General features: G+C 36.4%; 1 protein-coding gene across 5 annotated transcripts in view; it reads left to right on the top strand.

The window, feature by feature from the left end:
• Positions 1-14,449, top strand: part of TTC26 (tetratricopeptide repeat domain 26) — a 58,670-nt gene that overhangs the window by 24,932 nt on the left and 19,289 nt on the right. For 3 of the 5 annotated variants that reach the window (XM_039700941.1, XM_039700942.1, XM_039700940.1), the window contains exons 10-14: positions 524-579; positions 2,373-2,426; positions 2,849-2,912; positions 9,417-9,505; positions 13,335-13,418. In XM_039700941.1, coding sequence (XP_039556875.1) covers positions 524-579; positions 2,373-2,426; positions 2,849-2,912; positions 9,417-9,505; positions 13,335-13,418 — 347 coding nt within the window. Of the gene's footprint in view, positions 1-523; positions 580-2,372; positions 2,427-2,848; positions 2,913-6,240; positions 8,158-9,416; positions 9,506-13,334; positions 13,419-14,449 lie in introns of those variants that run through there. The other 2 variants (XR_005626667.1, XM_039700943.1) reach the window with 2 other exon arrangements.

Here is a 14,449-nt window from a genome sequence, read left to right as displayed (position 1 = left end):
CAAATGCTGAAATATTGCTAAGGAAAAGATTATGTTTCTCTACAGCATCATGTTACCCTGTTCTCTTTGAGGGCTAAATAAATAGTAGTGCTTTTTCCTTTTTAATTAGGATCTGCTGGACAAATGCTGAAATATTGCTAAGGAAAATATTATGTTTCCTGTTCTCTTTGAGGGCTAAATAAATTTGGGAAAACAAAATACAGGAAGATGATGGATTTATTATTTTGACCTTGTGCTGTTGAGAAGGCAAACACTGGATTATGAACAAAGGGGCCAAAACATCTCTGCTAGGAAAACTGTAGTATTAAAGAAGTTATTACTCACTCTGTGTTTGTTATTTGAGTTCTAGAAAACTATCACCATTGTGATAGAAATTCACAATGATTTATAGGTACCTTTCTCCTCCTGTCTAAATGGTTTATTTCTTAGTCTATGACTGTTGGGGAATGTTGTAGAGGATGAGTGACTTGTTCTAATACAGTGTGCACTGGGTTGTCATGCATTCTAATGTCTGGCATTTCAGATGACGTACAGGAGGCTTATAACCTGATTAAGGACCTGGAACCTACAGCTCCACAGGTAATTGGAAAATGATGTCATGACACATAAAGACAGAGGTTATAAACTGATAAGAAATCTGCCACATACAAAACTGGTATCCTGAGGACAGCTTGCCCCATTTCCACTCTTAAAACTTTTGTGTTTTCAACCCTTCATCAACAATAAATTTAATGTGCATGCATAAAGTATTATATGTGTGCCTATATGAGTACTTTAGCCTGTTTATTACTGTGCCGCCTGGGTTCAACTAAGAATGCAGCTCTGTTGTGTGCAGCCTTGATTTTGGGAAATGGACCATTACTGCATAGGTAAAGGCCCCCTTACAACTATAGCTGGTTGTGTGCCTGGTGTGGCTTTCATCCCTCAGATTTGCTAGCTCAGATGCTCATATAGTTTGTCCTGAAGCCATTTCAATTAAAATGAGCTAGATTAGATTAAACAGTTTTAATAAATGGTATTTTCTAATCCCATCACACTTTGGCTGCCATGAGTGAAAACTACAGTGTCCCTTGGCTACTACTGTAATTTTCTTCTGTGGCTCTTCCAGCATCTTTAGTCTCTGATTTATTCCTCTTTGCAGTTTATTTTCCAAAGGTCACATAGCTGGGCATAAAAGGGACCTTTCATGCATCTATGTAAGGAATTGGATGGAGAGAGGGAGGGAATGAGGGAGGGCAGGAGGGAGAAGGAAAACCTCAAAAACACAGATCCGGTGATTCTGTGCTGAGGAGTGAGGAGTGTTTTCTGATGTTGCTTTACACTTCTTGCATTTTCAGTATAGCAAAACTTGCTTGAACAGTTTTCTGCAGCTGTTGTTCCTATTGTGGAATATTGTCCCAGTATACTTGGCTAATAATTCTTGGTAACATTTTGAAGTGAGAATATTTGTGCTTTTTTTTTTTCCATTGCTCACTCACACTTTTAAAGAACTCCCTGCTAATACTTGCAAAACTACTTGTAAAACCTCCTTGAGTACTTCTCAAATTTCTTCTTTATTTTGATGCCTGTAGGATAATAATTTGGCATCTGTAAGACAGTTGGTGTGCTAAAATGATTACTTACTATCCTGGCTAGTAGTCTCAGAATATTTCTTTACATTCTGTCATTGGCCTCTTGGTCTCTTGAAAGATGTCTCTCTTGTTCAATGTTTACCTCTGTAACAGGGCTGTCCTGGTTTATCAGGAGTACCTACTAAAACAGTTGTATAGATATAACTCCTAATTATAAGATTTAGGTAAGACAGAAGAGTCTGTTACATGCTGAGAAAAAATTGTTCAGAGAAGAATTAAACTACAGTTGTTTCTTCTACTAGAGGTTACAGGGTACTCAACTTCTGTTGCTAATTTCACTGGAGTAACATGGCCACAGAGCACAAACCTCTTGACATATTTGTTCTGATGAGAAACACTATGAATTTTGCAGCAAGGATGTCAGTGGTTATGGTTAACCAATATGCATATTTGAAAGGGGATCTGTGCTTTAGTATAACAATCATGCACTGCTTGGTGATATGATGGTGAAGAGGGCATGAAAGAATGTTACCATGTTCCTCCTTTGACCATAAGTTACCAGAAAACATAGTACCCCTTTGTATCTAACATATTTAGTAGAAGGGACTACCCAGCAAGTAGAATGTGTTTTGGGGGACTAAATTAGTACAGTGCTTAAGCACTACCACACTAACCAGCTACCTACTAAACTTGTGATAGAGTTGAATTAATGAAGAAAATACTGTACATGTAGCCTTTTATGTGTCTTCTGAAATCTTCACCATGTCTCCTCTCATCTCTTTTAACTTTTTTTCCCCCCAGGAGTACATCCTCAAAGGGGTGGTAAATGCAGCACTTGGACAAGAAATGGGCTCGGTGAGTAAAGCCCATGGGGTTCTCCAGCTTCTCCAACAACACAATGTAAACAGATCTGTAGAAACTGGAATGGAGTGAAGGAGGCAGTCATTTCTTATTTAGATTGCAGGATTTCTGAGTCTCTTACCTCCTGTATAATAATCACTCCAGAATGAGTGAAATGCATATTTCTGCTGCTGGTCTTGATAGTAAATCAAGATGAATTTGATTTCTCTAGCCTGTTTAGAAAATCCCCATTTGCTTTGTATGGTGCTCTTCTTTATCTAGGCACATAGAATGGCACATTTGCCTTTTCTGGTTTTGCTTCAGCCCTGGTTTATTAGTTAGGTGTTCCCTAAGTGTTCCTCAGAGCATATTTTCACTGTGTATTGTAGCATCAACCCTGTAACTCATCTTGGATTTCATTTTTATTCTTCCAGCAGAGAGATCATCTGAAAATTGCTCAACAGTTCTTCCAGTTGGTGGGGGAATCAGCCAGTGAATGTGGTATGTTTGAAATGTTCCATTAAGTAAGTCATCTTAAAATATCCAGGTGTATACCATCATATCTGTGTCTAACTGGTGACTGTTAGCAGGAATATTGCTAGGCTGCTGCTTCTACAGGATGTGTTTCAAAAGGTTTAAAACAAATTTGAAAGTTTAAATTAGAAGTCTTAATTCCAAACCTTAATGTATGACTTCCCCTGGAGAAGAGGCTGTACTGCAAACTGCAGGTCCTTGTGAGAAACTCCGTGGCAGCTTGCCTTTGTCTAATAATCCCATTAGAGAAACAGAAGACACCAGCCTAATTAATTCAATGAAGTGAACAGCTGAAACCACAGAGGCAGAGATACACAGGTACAAATCTAGGACCACTGATGAAAACCTGTCAAGTACATAGAGTCCTAGCATGAAGTGTGCTCTGAAAATGCAGGTCATAAAAATGTAAAGAGGACTTTGGCTACAGGGATAAATGGAAGCTCTGAGACTAACTTCTTGCTTGAATAAGAGAGAAAAATAGGCAGGTTCAGGGAAAAGATAGTCAGGGAAGGATTTCTTGTGATGATATAGCCCAAAATTGAAATTTTTAGGAAGCTAAAAGTCTTAATTTTACTGTGAAATACTTTAAAACTCATATGCAAAATAAAGATAGAGAGGCTAAGACTTCAACCTTTCAATGGCATGGGGAATGGCAGTAGTACACTTAGGAAGGTGAATTACTTGAAAAAAATGAGCCAATAGGAAGGATTGGTTCCAATCAGAAGCAAAAGGAAGCATCAGTACTGTGAGCATCCTACCCTCGTGGTACTTCCATGTAAGAAGTGTTTCATCATCTTCTTAAAAGTTTGTGGGAGGAAACTGCTATAGAGAAAAGCACACAGTTCAGGGAAATTCATTTATAGGTAAATAGTGTGAGGGGTTTTGTTTATCCTCAAATGAATAACAGATGGAGGTCATCAAACTGTACATAGAAATAGAAGAGGCAAACAGTTCTGTTTAGGTAGGACATAACAAAAAAACAAGCACATGAAGTCCAAGTATGTAAGTGTTTTTATACAAATATTAGATGTTTTTAAAGAAGTTGAGTAAAGTGGAATGCCTGATTTTAGAAGAGGAAAAAAACAAGCACATGAAGTCCAAGTATGTAAGTGTTTTTATACAAATATTAGAGGTTTTTAAAGACGTTAAAGTGGAATGCCTGATTTTCGAAGAGGAAGCTAAAAACTAAAATAATTTTTTATGTGATAGGAGGAAGGTAACATGTAGTATATTAATGTATTTAATGTCTATGGGATTTAATGTGCAATAGGGATTCTACATTAAATAAACATGGGTTGTACATAAATAAACATACATATAAATAAATAAACATACATATAAATAAATACATATATACAAATAAATATACACATAATTAAATAAACATACATATAAATAAATAAACGTACATAGATAAATAGGTTATGCCAGTGGAAAAATGGTTCTAAATATATAGAAGACTTCTCTCAAAATAAATATCTTTTCTTTATCAGTGAGTAAAATAATATTGTTTTCAGTTATATGTTTAGATAGGCAACTCACCATATTGAAGCCAAATTATTCACCAGCCGCCCTGGATAAGAACAGTGAGTGGCATATTAAACAGATTAGAGATTTTATATAGAAAGATAAATAATAGTTGGAGACTTTTGTTCTGCCCATATTGACCTAATAAATGCAATTACATGGCATAATAAACAGCATGAACTTTTTGTTTCTATCTTTTTTAGAGAAAGCACAAGTGAACAGGTAACTCTGGACCAATATTGAATTACATAGCACCTGAGTTTAAATTTTATTATGAAATTACAATTGTACTACAGTCATCTGAGTATAATCAAATTCAAAATCTGCTTGTTAGCAAATACCTCAAAAAATGTCCACAGTACTAATCCTAAGAAGAGAAGCTACATAATAACCTTTCTCATTTCTAGCAGAAAATTAGAAAATTTATAGGGAAGTAGCAGTGAAAAGGATAAAATGGACCTGATTTGAACACTTGAAAGAACCTTTTGTTTCTCTAAAGAAAAGGCTTGTATCCATAATTAATGAGCTATAGAAGACAAATAATGGCATGACTAGGTTTGCCAATGGTACAAAATTACCCATAGTAGTACAAATAAAAGCTTCCACAATGATGAAAGATATGAAAGACTGTATAAGACTGGGTAATAATATGCAAATTAAATTTAGCAAAATTATCAGAAAAGTTGAAGAGGATCTTAAGAATTGATGAGGAAAGAGAAAACAAAAATAATTGCTGTCATTGTATACAGATGTGATTCTTTTCCTTGAATACTGTCTACAGTTCTGGTTCTTACATTGCTTTAAAAAAATGGTAGATCAAGAAAGGATACAATAAATACAGAAAGGATGATCAAAGAAAGGGGATGGATTCTTGAAGTAGGAGAAAAGGAGAGATTAAGTAATGCAGAATACATGGGCTGAAAAATTATGACTGAATTTGATTATGTACATCATAAATGACAACGACAAGAGGGCTAGAGAAGAATTATTTATTGTACAATACAAAAATCAAAGAGCATTGACATAAATTATCACTTAAGACAAAATAAACAGCATTAGCTACTTTTTCACATAACACAACTTATTTCATAGAGAAACTTGTGAGAACCAGAATGTATTAAAAAAGTTGTAGATGAAAAGGCCATTGGCTGTTTAACACAAATTTTTTAGTGGTGATTAAGAAGTCTTCAGTGTAGATTGTTGAAAGCTGGGATAAACTTCAGCAGAAGTGCTATTACATACCACATGATGTATTATACGTGAAATTAGAATATTTTCTTTCTATAGCTGTACATTCTTACCTAGCAAACTCTGAATTAGACAAACCTTGGATCCAATATAACAGTTTTTATGTTGTTAGGTAACTTAGCATATTAGCCATTATGTTGAATACTTGTGGCCAAATAGCTGGATTTAGAACAGAGAACAGAATTCTTGCTGTTTTTATACTTGGACTTTTCCTAAGTAGCCAGCCATGCTGTTTAAGTGTGTACATCATGCTTCAGCACTTCCCATCCAGCTAGTACTTCCAAGGACCTTTAAGGTCGTTATGAAGTTGCTTAGCTGCTTTGCAGATTTATAATACAAAAGCAGGTTGTTTTTTGCTAGAGTGAGGAGATCCTTTGCTGTGTCTTTGCTTGCAACTGGGCCTGTGTTCCAGTTTAGCCTGGGATAGACTTAAATTTTTTAGAGAATGGTTCAGTGCTTCATTTTGAATGTAGTATGAGAATAATGTTAATGACACAATGATGTTTTACTTGTTGTAAAGTCAAGGACTTTCCAGTTTCCCATGCTCTGCCAGTGAGGAGCTGCCCGAGAAGCTGGGAGGGAGCATGGCGAGGACATCTGATCTGAATGAGCCAAAGGGTTATTTCATACCATACAACACCATGCCCAGCACATGAACCAGGGGGAGTTGGCTGGGAGGGGCTTACTGTGCTCTGGGGAGGAGCTGGGTTGGTGGTGAGCAATTATATTCTGGGTCATTTGTTTCTCCTGAGTTTATTTTTCTCTCTCTCTCTCTGTCCCCTTTTCATTACTACTATTGTTATTAATAATAATATTTTATTTGAATTGTCAAAACATTCTTATCTCAACCCACAAGCTTTACTTTTTTTTAGGGGGCAGGAGGGTGGAGTGAGCAAGCATCTGAGTGGTACTTAGTTGCTAGCTGGGGTTAAATCACAACAGTCTACAAGGCTTCTTCTTTTAATGTGGGTTATCAAAAATAATAGATTAAAATGAAGATGCAGAATATTTTTTCTGACTTGTTTTTTTTTTAGCTGTAGAAATCCCATTGACTGCATTAAGAAAAGCAGCAACAGGAGTTTTGGAAGAGCGCAGTGTCATTTATTTGTAAAGTCATTTGTAGTCATCAATTAAGCCCTTTGCTTTTTTTAATTAGATCTCTGCCTTGGAGGTTCAAGGAGCATGGAGTAAACTGAGTTAATGTGCAAGTCATATCCATTAAATGTACATATTTTATCTCATGTTGGATGTTGTGCACTTTAACAGGGGACAGACAAAACAAAAACTAAAAAGCATCCAAGCAGTACTTAGAGTGTAGGAGTCAATACTCATCCTCTAGCAGCAGACATAACACCTGAACAGCAGCTTGGGGTTTTTTTAAGCTTGATAAAAATTCTTAATTCTAATGATGTGAAATGACATTATGAAAAAGGATATACGTAGATTTTTATAGCTAGTTCTCATTCTCTTCTACTAGGGTCTCAACTGGATGGGAAATTAAACAGATCAGATTTCTTTTAAGGAGGAAATGGGGAAAGAGGAACATCAGTGCAAACAAATTAACATTCCCAATAAATGCCGTGTTTCTGGTTCTTAGCATAAGTCTTACAAACTACCCCAAAGCAATGCAAGTATAATGAAAAAGAGTACCCCATTTGTTTTCAGTGGTCTTCTCTTAGGACCAACTCAGGCATATTTTATGTTGGATGAGAGGAATGAGACATTTCTTCTGAACTTCATGCAGTTTTTTCTTTAAGATTTTCTTAGGTCACTCTTAAGTAATTTTTTCAAGTGACAAATTTTTCTTCTTTCTGCATGAGCCACATGGGGTGAATTAGAAAATTCTAGTTTTTCTGTCACTAGGTAGTATTCATTGCTGAGTTCTATGAGATACAAGAATGTTTGACTTGTTTGGTTTTTTTAATGGAATCTTTCAGTAAAATATATGGGGGATAGTGTGCTGGGATAATAACATTTTCTGCCAAAATGTGGACATAAGAATACTAAATTTAGAAATACTAAAATTCAGAAACACTCAAATAATTTATAGGAATATTGTGTTTCTAATATTTTGTTACTGTGATTGATATTTACTAAAAATGCATCCTCAGTTTTAAGTCTTCTTTGCATGTTTTGCATTTTTAAAATTTTCTTCAAAATAAATTGTGATTTTATGAACTTCCGAAATCAAATTTCAGAGAAAAGGGGAATTTTTTACTTATCTCTAGTCTCGTTAATCAATGTTTCTTGGCTCTTTTTAATAAAACTGTTTCTGTTATTGTCCAGTAAAGGCATATATTTCTCATGAAAACTATACCTGCATGTAAAAAAGGACAGATAAATATACAGGCCAGTTTCTGTTCCCAAGTGAACACTTCATAAATAACCAAATAATCTTCTGAGGTTGGAGAACTGAATGATATGGTGCAGACATAGATAAGGATTGATTGTCTCTATATGGAAATGACAGGACATCCAACCTCAGTATATCCTAGCGCTAGAAGATAAAAAATGAGAATATTTACCTTTCTTTGAAATGTATTTTGACATCTTATAAAGTGCTTTCCAGGAATAATTACTACCTACCATATTTAAAGGAGAATATACAGTTTTCCAGTTGAATGCTCAAAATTGTGTGGTGGTATGGAGTCAAAATATTGGTCTTTTCTTACCTGAAATTTCTTTATACAGAGAAGTTATTTTAATGTTTTGATGTAGATGTATTGATGGTAACCAACAGTCGGGAGCAGATTACCTCAGGATACCCTGAGGATCTTGATCTCTTGTCACCTTTCCAAACTGCACAAAGCAGCATTCTCTCTAACCATCACTTGATGTAGTGGAATAGTAATGTTTGATATCACTTCCATTTAGGCCTTCCCAGTTGCTACCTGGGCTCATCCTTGTCTGCTAGCTGGGTCTTACAAAAATTACTCCTAGTAAGCTTACTTCAAAATCTTTACAAAAGCTTTGAGATAGTTTTCAGTGACACAGCTTGCAATATCAGACTATGTGACAGCATAATATGGTTGCAGCAGAGTTCATGATGGCATAGCTAGCAGCAAAGTTGAATGACTGTCATTCAGACTGAGATGTTGAACTTATTTATGGCTTTACCTCTTGTGAGCAATGTGGTAATCCAAATGCATGGCCATTAGTTTCCATGCTGTCTGACATCACTGAATATTTTACCTGTTCTTGTATTAATTCTTTTTTATGACAATGGTTTCAGTATATCAAGTTACTCTCTAACTCAAACTAAAATTAAAATATGTAGAGTTTCTTTGTCCGGGATAACTGAAAAGCATAATTTTAAAGAAAGAAGGCTAATGGTGTAAGAATAGCAAACTCAGGCTTTGTATAAATTGTCATTTCCTAAGAGTAAGAATAATTCGTAGTAAAATTATATTATGTAAATTGTGTCATGGAAAAGGCCTGTTAGGTAAAATTGTTATCTGTCTCTGTAAAGTTTGCTGTTGAACAAAGTCTTGCAAAAGTTATTGGATGCTGTAGAGAGAGTTGACAAGATGAACAAATGTTTTTTCTTAACCTCCAGTATGGTCCTTTGCCTGAAAAGGCAAGCTACACTATTTTTAGAAACTGGCTGCTTTCAGAGGTGCCAGCAATCATGGCAGCGATTTCCATTACCATGTGTTTTTAAGTTCTACAAATCTGCATTTCTCTTTTGAATTTTAGATACCATTCCAGGAAGACAGTGCATGTCCTCCTGCTTCTTTCTTCTTAGACAATTTCCTAATGTCCTAATTTACCTCAACTCAATCAAGGTTAGTATTATTATTTAGTATCGGTAGTACTGTAATGTATGGAATCACTACTTTTAGACTGTACTATGTGAGACACAATGGAAACATAAAAAGATACAGAAACAAATCAGTAAATTAAAACACAGGAGTGATAGCAGGACATAAGTGCTCAGTACAATAAATGGATTAAAATATAAAGAAGCAATTTAGAAAATAGTACCATGCAGAATGGTGGGCGTGATGGACTCGTCACACTTGTAATCTAATCATTATCAGGCTTTCTGGGGCAGAAGGTAAGAAATATAATTAAAGGAAGACAATGAAAGAAAAGGTGAATATTTATGGGAAGGGCAGTATGGAGGAAAAAACCCCAAATGTTTTCTTAAGACTTATCACGGGAGTGATGGAGATTATTGTCACTGGTTAATAATTGGGGATAACATTTTGGTGAACAAGAGTGTGTAAGGAAGATAGGACATGAAGTACTCTGAAAGGAATAACATTTACATTTTACAGAGAAAGCAGTCACCGAAGGGCTAAAATAGGGCAGGATTACCAAAGCAGTAAGTTAGGAATGTTATTTTTGTGGAAGTTATCTGAGTACCCTGCAAGCAATGTTGCATTTTTCAAAATATAGAAGCTTGAAGTCAACATGCAGCATTATCAGATCAGTGAATAGAATGGGTATAACTTAAAGATACACAGTTAAAGTCAGATGTGAGGAAAGAGGGAAGCTGGAGTGTGATTATGGATTAAATTATTGCAGTCTTGTTTCAGTGGTTTGAAACTAGAATTGGAACAACTCTGTGTTGGGTAGGAAGAGGAATGAGAGTCTTAAAAGAAATTATTAAAATAACTGGGAGATACACAAGATGAGTGTAACTACAATATTATAAGAAGTATGAGATCTAAAGAAAAACATGTGGTTGTAATGATGTCCAAAAGCAGCTGGTGAGTGAAAAATGGTGAAGGTGTAGTGTTTTTAAACTTTGTCTGGAAGGAGACTTCTGAAGAAATCCCAGTGGCTACTGGAATGGCTCCAGTGGAGTGGAATGAAGAGATACACCACCATGACTCCAAACTGGAATATGTGTATAATTGAAGAAAAGGAAATTAACAGTAAGAATTGCTTTGCCTTACTTGAGCCATCTAAAAGTTAGATTTCTAGTTAGAGCCGGTCATCTGGTCTCAGTTTATTGCCAGGGGATATAGATGGTAATTTCCAGATAATTAATTCTGTGTATTTCTTACATTTATAATGCAATTAACTACTCCGCAGATAAGTTCAGCTCTTTCCATTTCCTTGAAAAGGCTCTTAAACAACTAGTTCTAAACCGAAAAGGTCAAAGTTAAATGTGATTACAAGCCACCTCTAAGGTACATGGGACAAAAACTTACTGCCTACTACAACTTTTTTTCTTGTTCCTTTTGAAGTAATTGATCATTCTCAAAATTTTGCAGCTGAACTAGCCATGATCAGATTTACTTAAAGTAATTTCTCTTCCCTATAGATCACAGGAATGCAAAAATTATTATTTCTGTACCATTTTATAGGCAAGGTGTACATGGATTTGTGTGTCATTCAGAGGGATAAACTTCAGTTGAATCTCTGCAGCTCTTAAAATAGAGCTGTCCTCTGTGAAGATTATTTGTTTGGAATTCTCTCAAGAAACACCACTTTCATCCATGTTCAATTAAAACTGCTTTAAGCGTAAGAAAACCTCAGAGGACATAAATGTATTGCCAGCTGCCCCGAGGGTGACATTATAACAATGTCAGGCAATAACTGAGTGAAAAACAACCTGATTCAGGCTCTGCTGAGTTGTGGCCACAATGGGAATTCTTCAATTTTAAGCTGGGTGTCTGAGTGTGCCATTGAAATGGACATCATTCAGAAGACAGTTGGTTTTATGAAAACTTTGAAGATCTCTAAAAAGACCACTAAGTGTAAAGTCCAGTACATACAATATAGTTTAAAAAAAAAGAAAAAAAAAAGGAAAAAATAAATTAGCTGCTGTGAATGTGTTGTATTATCAACAGCACTTGTTAATTTCTCCTGGTTTTGGTTTTGCAGTAGGTCTGGTCTCTCACACTTATATGGCCAGGACAGAATTACACATTTTTTGAGTTTGGTTGTTGACAAAGGCTCTTCTCCATTTTAATTAAAAAATACAACGGGGTCTACTTGAACAGAAGAAAGCATTCATGCAATAAAACTAGCATCTGGCTCACCAGCTTCGCTTGACCTGGGACTTGTGCTGATTCACATGAAACTACTGTTGAGAAAGAATGCAGTAAAGTGTCGTAATCCTCATATGGTGAAACCCATAGTTAGTTCACCACAAGGGCACTGAAATATTTTCTCAAACTGAGCTTAAGTTTCACCTAATTGGTTCATGCTCATGCTATCACACAGCTTGCTGTATTTGCTGGCTTGTGCACACTACCATAGACTGTTTGGATGAAACCTGGACATCTGGCAAATAGTGGCAATCCCTCACCTTTCCTTTCAAGGCACTAGCTTGATGTGTGTGGGTAAACTAAATCAGTACCCTTTGCAGACTGCCTTTGACAGTGAAAGGAAGATGTTCCTCAGTGTCCTTACACTATGTAAGAAGATACTACTGAGAAAGGCATTTGTGCCTTGCTTCGTTTACCTTTTGTACAGTCCCAGCTATGCTTTTTACTTCCTCCTCACTCTAAAGAGGGAAAAAACCCAAAAGTTTGATCTTCCTACACAAGTTCCATTTCCTTTATAAGTTTTGTATAAGGAAAAACATTTCTCTTCCCTACACTTTGCTGTTATGCACACAGAGATGCTTTCTTGCAGTAACTATATTGGATAAACCACCTATTTTTCCACTCTCTCTCATAAGCACTGCACCGCTGCTGGGCAGGGATCCTCAGTCCCATTCATGTTTGCATCTGGTATTGTCTTCTGTCATACCTCTGCCAGCTCTACTGGTCTGGCAGTGTGGGACGGTGCTGAATGTAGAACACAGTTGACTTTTGGTCCTCTGAGTTATACTTCAGTCTGACTGTGATCAGGTCAACCCCAAATTTCAGCCTAACCTGTACCTTGAGTTACATTTCCTGCTTTGACCCATGTAGCTTTTCAGAGAAGATACAGCTAGTTGAATCTGATGTGTCCTAAACCAGATGTTTCATATCTAGTGTTATGGGAGGGGAAAACTTAGTGTTACACTTCAACTAGAGAGAAGGGTACAAAGCTTTAAGCAAGGCTTGCTTAAAGAAGTGCCATTACCTGATGTGCTGCCTGCTACAGCCCAGTACTGCGGCTTTACCTCCATCATCAGATCCTTTTTGTCAGATTAGCATCCATCACATAACCAGATGCACAGGATTTCTTGATAAACCTTGACAAGTCTTGGAAGAACAAACTGTTTTGTTTGTCTTAAACTGCCTTTAAGACTCAAGGAATTCAACTGCCTATTTACCCACCCTAGTGGTGAAATAAGTGCTTGGGAAGTGAAAGAGACCATGGCAGCGCAGCATGTCTTCACATGCCCCAAGTGAAAATTATACCCACAAAAGCTGCCACTGCAATTTTAAGCTTGGAACATTTTCCAGATCTCTCATAGTTAATATTGTGGAATGTTTCAGCAGTGTTTGTAGTCATGAATGTAGGATGGAAAAGCTAGTCCATAATTTTTCAGCCCACTGTTTATAAATACCGTATGTCCCTAATGTGGGATTTTCTTTTCCTTCCCATTGCCTTCTTTATATGGTCTGACTCAGATTGAGGCGGGGGATGTATTTCTGATGGTGTTTTATCATGGGAGGAGGTTTTTTTTGTTGTATTTATTTGGGGTTTGTCCATATTTTTCAGAGTTACTTCTACAACAATGACACTTTTAACTTCAACTATGCCCAAGCCAAAGCTGCAATGGGCAATTTTAGTGAAGCTGAAGAGGTATGTATTTATTTTCTTTGAAAAAATCAGTGGAAACATCTCCCCCATATTCCCCTCTTTCCTTCCTTTTCTTCACCCAGATCTTCATGTTGGTTGAAAATAAGCGGGTTCTGTGGAACATCTTCTTCCCCTTCTTAGGGGAACTGAAACTCTCAGTGAGCACTATTCAGAAAAGATTATCTTGCTAATCTGGTAATGTGAGGTATACAGGGAGTCATGCTGCTTGTGGTGCATCACAAGAGTGCTTGCAGCTACCTCTAATTGATCAAAGAATGGCCTCTTAATCAGATTTTCTACGCTTTGTCTGGGATCCTAGGCACTCTTTTTGTTCCGACTGAGTAGGGCATGCTAAGTAAAAGACACTGAATAGTTAAGAGCTTCTAGGTGTCCCTAGAAATTTGTGTTTTAAAAAAAAAATCTTCCTCTGGGATATGTGGGAGGAAAAGAGGAAGTGCTCACTATCTTATTCAGCAGCATTCATATGCAGCTGGAAGAGATTAACTTCTACACCCAGTACTTTTTTATGTCTGTGTGCAGCAGAAACTTAATTACAACTAAAATATGCAAAAGCAAACAGCTATTATGAAGGTGGAAGCAACATTTTCCACAAGACCAGAAAAGAAGACAAGCCACAAAAAAAATCCCACACCACATAGTCTAAAGTGAATCATATAGGTTTGGTTGATTTGGGGTTTATGTTTTGTTCTGTTTTTCCAGTCTTTCTAACTTTTTAACTATCCAGATTTGTCAATAATAGAGCCCCCCTGACTTTACAACTTGTCTCTTCCCCATATCCCTACCTTCCCATCCAGCACCCTCACCCCTTCATTTCTGTGACCCAAAATTGTATCTCTCTTTAAGAAAAATATCCAAGACTTTAAGGAAGATGGATATCTATTTCAATTCAACAAATTTTCAATTCACTTAGCCTCATGAAAATCTTTCAAAACTATGCTAGCAGGCTATGCTGATTCCTGAAACTCCATAAAAATGATAGTGCTATAAGTAAGTTTTAGCAGCAAGTAGACAGT

This window comes from Passer montanus, unplaced genomic scaffold, assembly GCF_014805655.1.
Source record: "Passer montanus isolate IOZ18808 unplaced genomic scaffold, ASM1480565v1 scaffold146, whole genome shotgun sequence".
In the NCBI taxonomy this organism is placed as follows: domain Eukaryota; kingdom Metazoa; phylum Chordata; class Aves; order Passeriformes; family Passeridae; genus Passer; species Passer montanus.
This window is presented reverse-complemented; position numbering and strand designations above follow the sequence as displayed.